General features: G+C 47.1%; 1 protein-coding gene across 2 annotated transcripts in view; it reads left to right on the top strand.

Annotated features, from left to right (window-relative positions):
• The first annotated feature begins 39 nt into the window (after positions 1-39).
• Positions 40-10,659, top strand: part of tg (thyroglobulin) — a 30,937-nt gene continuing 20,317 nt past the window's right edge. For both annotated transcript variants that reach the window (XM_088013795.1, XM_088013794.1), the window contains exons 1-13: positions 40-126; positions 747-855; positions 1,636-1,733; positions 2,227-2,379; positions 2,455-2,611; positions 4,875-4,981; positions 5,507-5,650; positions 6,170-6,355; positions 6,437-6,921; positions 7,595-7,976; positions 8,060-8,092; positions 8,212-8,445; positions 9,129-9,233. In XM_088013795.1, the coding sequence (XP_087869921.1) occupies positions 57-126; positions 747-855; positions 1,636-1,733; positions 2,227-2,379; positions 2,455-2,611; positions 4,875-4,981; positions 5,507-5,650; positions 6,170-6,355; positions 6,437-6,921; positions 7,595-7,976; positions 8,060-8,092; positions 8,212-8,445; positions 9,129-9,233 (2,263 nt within the window). In that variant the 5' untranslated portion in view covers positions 40-56. The remainder of the gene's footprint in view (positions 127-746; positions 856-1,635; positions 1,734-2,226; positions 2,380-2,454; positions 2,612-4,874; positions 4,982-5,506; positions 5,651-6,169; positions 6,356-6,436; positions 6,922-7,594; positions 7,977-8,059; positions 8,093-8,211; positions 8,446-9,128; positions 9,234-10,659) is intronic.

Here is a 10,659-nt window from a genome sequence, read left to right as displayed (position 1 = left end):
CTCAGCAGGTGTTCGGGTTTATAAGCAGCAGTTCTGTGGTGAAGCACACAGAGACGATGGCTGGGCTGCTCTGCATGGTGTGGATCCTGCTCTGCAGCGCCGCCCTGCTGGACGGGAGGGCTTCAGGTAAACACACCTGTCTGTCTGTCCGTCTGGTTTTGATGATTCGGTTCGGTCAGGTTGGTCTGTTCGCAAAGAAAGAAACCATTTGAATGATTGTTTTTGCGTTTAATTACAGTTTTTTTAATCTCTAAAAATGAGTTGAATTTCCATCATATTTATGTTTATTTATCTGATCAGCAGCAACATATTTATCCTGATTCCAGTTTTCATCCAAACATTCCTGATTTCAGAGAGAAACTGCCTTCCTCAGCTTCTGATTGGCTGGAATATTGACGGTCATTGAATGGAGCTACATTGGAGCCTTAAAGTTTGTTCAAAACAACAACAAAAATTAACTGAAAAAATAAAACCGTAAATCTGAAAAGTAGTTTTTAAAAAAAATGTTCAGTTTAACATCCTTTTTTTTTCCACTTTCAGATCTTTCTTTCTTTTTTTTTCAGTTTTATTTTTTTCCTTTTGACCAAACTTTATGGCCCCAATTTAGCTCCGTACCAGTGAGCTTGTTTGGAGCAAACTGGTGTTTTCAGCAAAAGGTTCTGGTTTATCTGCTCGGGTTCGCTCGTGATCAGTAAGGATGAGGGAGAGTTGAGTGGATCCAGCATGTTGGTGCTTTTCACTGTCAGAGTACCAGCTGGAGACGGAGGCGCTGAGCAGATGTGAGATACTGCGGAGCGTTGCCGTGGGAACCAAACAGGAAGAGGTTCCTCACTGTTTGGAGGATGGCAGCTTCAGGTATCTGCAGCGCAACATCTTCATTTCATCTCTCCCCGCTTTTCTGCATGAAATATATGAGATGACATTTTAAAAATTTGTCTGATGTTAACAGCTTTAATTTTCACTCATATTTCCACCATGTTTGTCGTTCATTTATAAATGTCACCAAATTTTAAATTAATTATTAAATATTGAATTAGCAAGCTAAATATGTAGCTTCAAACTAAATGTTTAGCTTCAAGCTAAAAGTTTAGCTTGTACATTCAAAAGTTAGCTTGCTGACAAAATAGCATGAAGTTAAAATGTTCACATTCAAACAAAATATTTAGTTTGAAACTAAAGATTTAACGTTTTAGCTAAATATTTACCTCTTAGCTAGACATTTAGCTTGCTAACTCAATATTTAGCTCTAGCCTAAATGTTTAACTATTAAGTTAAATATTAGATTTCTGCACTCAACATTTAGCTTGGTCGATGTTTAATCAGGTAAAGATTTAGCTTGCTAACTTCATATTTACATATTCAGCGTATTTCAAGCTAAAAAATTAGTTTGAAGCTACATATTTAGCTAACTAACCAAATATTTAGTAAGAAACTGTCATGTCCATAAATAACAACCTTTTTTCCTCTTAGTACAGGCTAAAAGACCCAAATTATTGCTGGTAATTTTGCAAACATCACCAAGCAGAACCTCTGCATATCTATAGAACATATTTTAGTTTTTATTCTGCTGACATGCTTAATAACTTTCATCCAGTTTCTGCTTCATTTTAACAGTGTGAGGTTTCCTCCCTCCAGGTCTGTGCAGTGCAGTGGGCAGAGTCAGGAGTGCTGGTGTGTTGACTCTGAAGGTCAGGAGGTCACCGGGACTCGAACCAACAACTCCATTCCTCACTGTGAGCAAAAACCCACAAAATTACATTTATAATGTTTCATGTTGCATCTTCATTCATTCAGGAAACTCAAAAGTCTTGTTTCAAGAGGCAGAATGAGTCTGAGCTTTAGTTTAAATGTTTTAATATAAAAGAGTCCAAATGAAATGAAACATCTTCTCAACTGTTTCCAGAAGCCATTAAAAGGTTAAAATCTGATGTTTAAGGTATTAACGTTTGCGAGTTCGATCCCAGACAGGCCCCCAAATGTCATGTCAAAACGATAATAAACCAGAAAAAAACCAGTTGGCTTCAGTTTTGTGAATTTCATGAAAAACATCATATGATTCAGCTGGTTTGGTTTTGTTTCTATGGGAACAGGAAAGGTGATGTTAAGAAACTGGAGCTAAATCAGAGGAAGCGCTGGTCCCTTTCTCAGATCTGATGACTCCATGCTTAGCTCTTTAGTTTGACTTTCTGGAGGAAGGAGGAAGATTCTGAAGCTGTCCGGTTCCAGGTCCGACCCCATGCCAGCTGCAGTCGCTGCTGCAGTGCGCCCCCTCTGGTCTGTTTGAGCCGGTGCAGTGTGACTCCAGGGGGCGCTGTTGGTGTGTGGACCAGGACGGCATGGAGCTGTACGGCACCAGACAGGCCAGCATCCCGCGCCGATGTGCGTATCCGCAACAGAACCCTTCCTTCCTGCTGCGGAACGCAGGCCTGACTCACTGCGACCTTTGACCTTTAGGTCCCAGCAGCTGCGAGGTGAGGTCCAGGCGCCTGCTTCACTCCTCGGCTTCCTCACCTCCTCAGTGCGCCGCAGACGGCAGCTTCCTGCCTGTTCAGTGTAAATTCATCAACACGACCGACAGAACGGAGCTGGACCTGCTGCTGGCCTTCAGCAGGTAACGGCTCACCTTTCTCATCTGTCCTCACCTTTCTCATCTGTCCTTACCTTTCTCATCTGTCCTCACCTTTCTTACCTGTCCTCACCTTTCTCATCTGTCCTCACCTTTCTCATCTGTCCTTACCTTTCTCATCTGTCCTTACCTTTCTCATCTGTCCTTACCTTTCTCATCTGTCCTCACCTTTCTTACCTGTCCTCACCTTTCTCATCTGTCCTCACCTTTCTCATCTGTCCTCACCTGTCCTCAGCTGTCCTCACCTGTCCTCAGCTGTCCTCACCTTTCTCAGCTGTCCTCACTTTTCTCATCTGTCCTCACCTTTCTCATCTGTCCTCACCTTTCTCATCTGTCCTTACCTTTCTCATCTGTCCTTACCTTTCTCATCTGTCCTCACCTTTCTTACCTGTCCTCACCTTTCTCATCTGTCCTCACCTTTCTCATCTGTCCTCACCTGTCCTCAGCTGTCCTCACCTGTCCTCACCTTTCTCATCTGTCCTTACCTTTCTCATCTGTCCTCACCTTTCTCATCTGTCCTCACCTGTCCTCACCTTTCTTACCTGTCCTCACCTTTCTCATCTGTCCTTACCTTTCTCATCTGTCCTCACCTTTCTCATCTGTCCTCACCTGTCCTCAGCTGTCCTCACCTTTCTCATCTGTCCTCACCTTTCTCATCTGTCCTCAGCTGTCCTCACCTGTCCTCAGCTGTCCTCACCTGTCCTCAGCTGTCCTCAACTTTCTCATCTGTCCTCACCTTTCTCATCTGTCCTCACCTGTCCTCAGCTGTCCTCACTGTCCTCAGCTGTCCTCAGCTGTCCTCACCTTTCTCATCTGTCCTTACCTTTCTCATCTGTCCTCACCTTTCTCATCTGTCCTTACCTTTCTCATCTGTCCTCACCTTTCTCATCTGTCCTCACCTGTCCTCACCTTTCTTACCTGTCCTCACCTTTCTCATCTGTCCTTACCTTTCTCATCTGTCCTCACCTTTCTCATCTGTCCTCACCTGTCCTCACCTTTCTTACCTGTCCTCACCTTTCTCATCTGTCCTTACCTTTCTCATCTGTCCTCACCTTTCTCATCTGTCCTCACCTGTCCTCAGCTGTCCTCACCTTTCTCATCTGTCCTCACCTTTCTCATCTCTCCTCAGCTGTCCTCACCTGTCCTCAACTGTCCTCACCTGTCCTCAGCTGTCCTCATCTGTCCTCACCTTTCTCATCTGTCCTCACCTGTCCTCAGCTGTCCTCACCTGTCCTCAGCTGTCCTCAGCTGTCCTCACCTTTCTCATCTGTCCTTACCTTTCTCATCTGTCCTCACCTGTCTTCAGCTGTCCTCACCTGTCCTCATCTGTCCTCACCTTTCTCATCTGTCCTCACCTTTCTCATCTGTCCTCACCTGTCCTCACCTTTCTCATCTGTCCTCACCTTTCTCATCTGTCCTCACCTGTCCTCACGTTTCTCATCTGTCCTCACCTGTCCTCACCTTTCTTACCTGTCCCCACCTGTCCTCACCTTTCTTACCTGTCCTCACCTGTCCTCACCTTTCTTACCTGTCCTCACCTGTCCTCACCTTTCTTACCTGTCCTCATCTGTCCTCACCTGTCCTCACCTGTACTCACCTTTCTTACCTGTCCCCGCCTGTCCTGAGTAAATCCACCTGGTTACTACCCAACCCTACCTGCCTGTCCTCACCGAGTTTTGTAGTAACTAGTGAAATTTACCTGAGTAACTTTTTTGAACAAAATGTACTTTTTGTGATTATTTTTGCTACGCTGTACTTTTTACTTTTACTTGAGTAAAATTTCTGTATTTTCTGCCCCTGAATGAAAAACAAACATGTTTTAACTGGAAATCCACCAGACTCAGACACACACCTGCAGCTTCAGTTAAAGTTTCATCAGTTTTTTATTGAAAGAAACTGATTTGTAAACATTTTACGTGATTTTTATATTTTTTGTTACTTTTATGAATTATTGTCATTTTCGCCTTTTAGATGCATAGCTTTCCACTTAACTTTGTATTTTGGTTTGTCTGATGATGTATTTTTAAATATTAAATGGTTGATAATCAGTACTTGAGTAACTTTTTCCCAAGCTCTTTTGAACTGTTGAGTAATTTCTTGGACGGACACTTTTTACTTTTACTTGAGTAAAAACATGTTGAAGTGGTGCTGCTGTTAGTGTAGTTTTGGGTTCTCTGCCTACCTCACCTGAGCAGGTAGCAGCTCACCTGAGTGTCTGCAGAGTCAAATGTTCTGCTTTATGCTCCAGCTCTCCAGAGGCGTTTGAGACCTTCAGGAATTTCAGGAAGTTTTTCCCGCTCGTCTCCTCGTACTGCTTCTGCTCCGACAGCCGTGGCAGGGAGCTGCAGGGGACAGGTGAGCCGACCCGGGTTCTGGTTCTGGTCCCAGACACTTTGACCGGATTCCTGTCCAGGTCTGGCTTTCAGTCACAGTCCATGATGTTCTGGGAGCTAATTGAAGAACTTTAATGCCTGTTTTATGCTTTCCTGAACCAGTTTGGACCTTTTGGGTCCATTTTCCAGGTGAGTCACCAGAACTGGACCCAGGTTCAATCATTTAGTTCCTTCCATTTTCTTTAACTTAGTAGGTAAATATTTATTTAGCAAGCTAAATATTGAGCTTACAGCTAAGTATTTACTCTGGATAGTGACACTGTTTCTCCAGGAGTTTCTGTTTGTCCGGTTCCACTCGGGTCCAAGATTCGGAGCTTTGGACCCACGTCTAAAGCTCCGAATCCAAATGGTTTTGGCCTCCTCAACCTCAGAAATCTGGCTCAGTTTCAGGAAACCAGCAGCGTTGGCTGATGGCAGCAGGACGTCTGTGGCTCCAGGTTGAAAAGTTTAGATGATGTAACGATGCAGGTGTGACCTTCCTGTCCAGGTGTGGAGCTGCTCATGTCTGAGGTGTACGACTCGGCGTTTTCCGGTCCCCGCTCTGCTCACTCTTTCGCTCAGACCAGCATCTACAGAGTCCTGCAGAGGAGGATGCTGGGAGTTCGCCTCGCCCTCACCGGACACTTCAGATGTAAACAGACTTAAAAATATCCACATGAACTTTATGCTGGACTTAAAAACTTGATCCAGTTTTAAATTAAAAGGTTTAATTTGACATTAACTGTTAATTAGAACCAGTCTGAACTGGTCTGAACCGCCTGAACCAGTTCTAACCAGTTTAGATCAATTTGAATGGTTTGAATAGGTTTTAAAACTGTTTCAACCAGTTTGAACTGGTGTTGTTACTGAGTTTGAACTGGTTCAACCGGTTTGATCCAATTTCATCAGTTTCTGATGTGAACTAGTGATAAAACTTATTTAACATTGTTTGAACCAGTTTTCCAACCAGTTTGAATGAGTTTGAACTGGTTTTGACCAGTTTCAGCAGGTCTGAGACCTTCCTCCTGTCTCCATTAGATCCAAACTTAACAATTAGAACTCGTTTGAACTGTTTCAACCAGTTTGAGCCAATTAGAACTCGTTTGAACTGGTTTGAACCGGTTCTGACCCAGTCCCAGCAGGTCTGAGATCTGTCCTGCGTCCCCATCAGGTCCGTCTCCCTGTGAGGAGGAGCGGCGGGCGGCCCTGGAGTCGTCCAGCGTCTTCGTCCCATCCTGTGAAGCTGACAGTCGCTTCAGCGCGAAGCAGTGCCAGCAGGGGGCGCTGTGCTGGTGCGTGGACCCCACAGGGAGGGAGCTTACTGGGACGCGGCGGCCCGGAAACGGCCTGGTCTGTGGTGAGGATGAGCTGCATCATTTGGTCGGCTGCTGCTCTCGGTCCAAACGGAGAACTGATTCTCCTCTAACTCCGCCTCCAGGTTCTGGTCCAGCTGACTGCCCCGCCCAGCGCCGTCTGGCTCTGTCCCGGCTCTTCTCGGGTCCGGTCCGTCCCCCTCAGGCGTCCTCTGGTTCAGCAACTTCATGTTTGTCCCTCCTGCGTCCTCTCAGGGTTCTGGGGTATTCGGACCCGACCTCCTTCCTGTCCCGGCTGGTTGAGGTTCTGCAGGGTCTCTTCCCCTCAGTGGGCGGAGCTCTGGAGGCGCTGACCCGCTCCCCGGCCCAGCGCCTCCAGGAGAACCTGTTTGGAGGGAAGTTCCTGCAGAATGTGGCGGCCTTTAACTACACCGGGGTGCTGGGACCTCGAGGAGCCGTGGGGGTGGACCAGCTGTCCGCTCAGAGCCTGCAAGAGAACCGGGACCTGGTCCGGGCCGTGAGCCGGGCCCTGGAAGATCCCGCCTTCCTGTCCACCCTGAGGCAAACACTGATGGTTCTCAGCAGCGCCCCCTCTGGTTCACTGCAGCAGGTCTGACATCAGAACCTGTTAACAAACCGTGAAACACCAACATTTAGCAATAAGTTCTGACCACAATGAGTCCAGTACATCAGCTCTGACCCACAGCATGCTGGTCACAGGTTGCCATGGTGATTCCCTCCTTTCAGTACAGTTCATCATATAGAACGGGTCAGAACCTTTTGGGTTCACACATCTGCTAATCCGCTGCTAGCAGAGCTAACTTTCAGCTTAGCGCTTTTGCTAACTTTGAAAATGTTTAGCGCACTTAGGTTTCCCTAAATTAAAGTTTAAGCATCTGTGTTGAAGTTTTAGTCATCGGCTCTTAAGAGTTTTTCAAGGAGTTAGACGTTTATGTTGACGCTCTTATTTTGAAGAATTTAATCAGTAGTTTCCTTTCCTCTCTCATGTTGTGTTATCTACTTATAGTGGACATCAATGTAGTTTAAGTTAGCAATTTAGCATTAGCTTCAGCTAATTACCATGTTGGTGTAGCTCATTAGTGTTAGCCACAGCTAATACATTAACTCTGACCCAAAGCATGCTGATCACTGGTTGCCATGGCGATTCCCTCCTTTCCTGGACAGTAAACACCGGCAGTGCGATATGTTGGGGAGTTGGGTCAGAACCTTAAACTCGGGTTCCACTGAGCAGACTTCAGGAGTAACTATCCGTCCCGTTTCAGGTCCTGGCTGGAGTTCTGAGGTCCTGCTCTGAGGAAGAGGACGACTCTTCGTCCCTCTTCGTCCCCCGCTGCTCGCTCAGCGGGGGCTATCAGCCGGTCCAGTGTCGGGACGCAGAGTGCTGGTGCGTCAACCTGCAGGGTCAGGAGGCGCCGGGGTCACGGACCGCCGGCCGGCCGCCGCGCTGCCCGACCAGCTGCGAGACGGCCAGAGCCAGTGCCATGAAGGTGAAATCCAACATGGCCGCCGGAGCCGAGATCCACATTCCGGCGTGTTCAGAGGACGGAGACTTCCTGCCACTTCAGTGCGTCGGAGATCGCTGCTTCTGCGTGGACGCTGAGGGGAGGAAGATGGCTGCAGGGCCAACAGGGGGCGCTGTCATATGTGAGGCCTGTTTATTTACCATGAAGGAACAGTAACTTTAATTCATTCACTTCTTCAGTGAATCACTGAATTTGTTGTTTCAGGTCCAGAGAATAAAACGCTGAAGCTTCAGTCAGGTGAGAGCAGAGACTTTTAACCTGGAAATACCTCAATTCCTGTCTGAACACACCTCACTTCCTGTAGTTTCTGCTCCATCAGAATGTCAGTGACTTCTCCTTCATCTTTGACCTTTCAGGTTGCTGCTCCAAGGCGCTCGCTGAGGTCACAGCATTCAGACAGGAAGTGGACAGCCTCGTCTTCCTCTCCAACTCCACCCACTTACCTGTGGGATACGGCTTTCTATTGGCCAAAGGTCTGAGTCTGAGCCAATCAGAGGAGGAGCTACAGCTCGGCCAATCAGAGGAGCTGAAGGTGTCAGAGAGGTTGCTTAGTCGCTCCAGATCTGCGCTGCGATTGGCTGCTTCCTCCAGTGAGTCGCAGAGACACAAACTGCAGGAATTTAACCTGAAATATCAGATGTGTCTACAGATTACGCTGCAGAAAGTTTGAGTTTGTTTGGAGAAACAGTTTAGAGAAATATTTTATGGTTTTATTTCAGTTCGTCAAAAAAAAAAAGAAAAAGAAAAGAATAGTTTCATAGTTTTTTATAGGCAAACAGGTAACACTTTATTTGAAGGGGGTGAAATAACTCCTGTCATGAACATGAATAAGTCTTCATGAATATTTATGACTGTTGTCATAAAACGTCATTCAGTAAATTACGACACTTTTAATACAAAGTTGACATTATTCAAAATGTCTTTGTTATGACAACTTGTCATTAACCAGGAAATCATTACTGTTTAAACTTTACCTTTAATAACATAAAGTTACCTCATTTTTAAAGTGCAATCAGTAAAACTTTTATAACAAATTTATATCAGTAATGATTTCTTAGGGTTAGGTGTGTCATAAATATTCATGAAGACAGGTGTTTATGACATTGTCATAAACTTATTCACCTCCTTCAAATAAAGTGTTACCAGAAAAGGATACTAAATAAAGGATCAAATAAAAACTGAAGGCCTAACTTTAGCACTGCCACAACAAACACACATTGGAAGTGCATATGAATTAGTGACATCACTGATGACATCATTGGCTCTTCCTCAGCTCTTCTGATGCTGCTTCCTCCTCATCGTCGCTCCTACCAGCTCTTCACTCCACAGTGTGACGCCGCCGGAAACTGGAGGCTCACACAGTGTTACCACAGCACAGGTCACACACACACAGAGGTCACACACAGAGGTCACACACACACAGAGGTCACACACACAGAGGTCACACACACAGAGGTCACACACACACAGAGGTCACACACACAGAGGTCACACACACACAGAGGTCACACACAGAGGTCACACACACACAGAGGTCACACACACAGAGGTCACACACACAGAGGTCACACACACACAGAGGTCACACACACAGAGGTCACACACACACAGAGGTCACACACACAGAGGTCACACACACACACACACAGAGGTCACACACACAGAGGTCACACACACACAGAGGTCACACACACAGAGGTCACACACACACAGAGGTCACACACAGAGGTCACACACACACACACACAGAGGTCACACACACACACAGAGGTCACACACACACACAGAGGTCACACACACACACAGAGGTCACACACCCAGAGGTCACACACACACCCAGAGGTCACACACCCAGAGGTCACACACACAGAGGTCACACACACACCCAGAGGTCACACACACACACAGAGGTCACACACCCAGAGGTCACACACACAGAGGTCACACACACACCCAGAGGTCACACACCCAGAGGTCACACACACACACAGAGGTCACACACACACACAGAGGTCACACACACACCCAGAGGTCACACACACACACAGAGGTCACACACCCAGAGGTCACACACACAGAGGTCACACACACACCCAGAGGTCACACACCCAGAGGTCACACACACACCCAGAGGTCACACACACACACAGAGGTCACACACACACCCAGAGGTCACACACACAGAGGTCACACACACACCCAGAGGTCACACACCCAGAGGTCACACACACACACAGAGGTCACACACACAGAGGTCACACACACACACAGAGGTCACACACACACAGAGGTCACACACACACACAGAGGTCACACACACACAGAGGTCACACACACACACAGAGGTCACACACACACCCAGAGGTCACACACCCAGAGGTCACACACACACCCAGAGGTCACACACCCAGAGGTCACACACACACCCAGAGGTCACACACCCAGAGGTCACACACACACCCAGAGGTCACACACCCAGAGGTCACACACACACCCAGAGGTCACACACACACACAGAGGTCACACACACACCCAGAGGTCACACACACACACAGAGGTCACACACACACACAGAGGTCACACACACACAGAGGTCACACACACACCCAGAGGTCACACACACACCCAGAGGTCACACACCCAGAGGTCACACACACACCCAGAGGTCACACACCCAGAGGTCACACACACACCCAGAGGTCACACACACACCCAGAGGTCACACACACACACAGAGGTCACACACACACCCAGAGGTCACACACACACACAGAGGTCACACACACACACAGAGGTCACACACC

The sequence above is a fragment of the Poecilia mexicana genome, unplaced genomic scaffold (genome assembly GCF_051168715.1).
Source record: "Poecilia mexicana isolate PSO_F unplaced genomic scaffold, ASM5116871v1 scaffold_16, whole genome shotgun sequence".
NCBI classification, from domain to species: domain Eukaryota; kingdom Metazoa; phylum Chordata; class Actinopteri; order Cyprinodontiformes; family Poeciliidae; genus Poecilia; species Poecilia mexicana.
The sequence above is the reverse complement of the archived record's forward strand: the minus strand, read 5'-3'. Positions and strand labels throughout refer to the sequence as shown.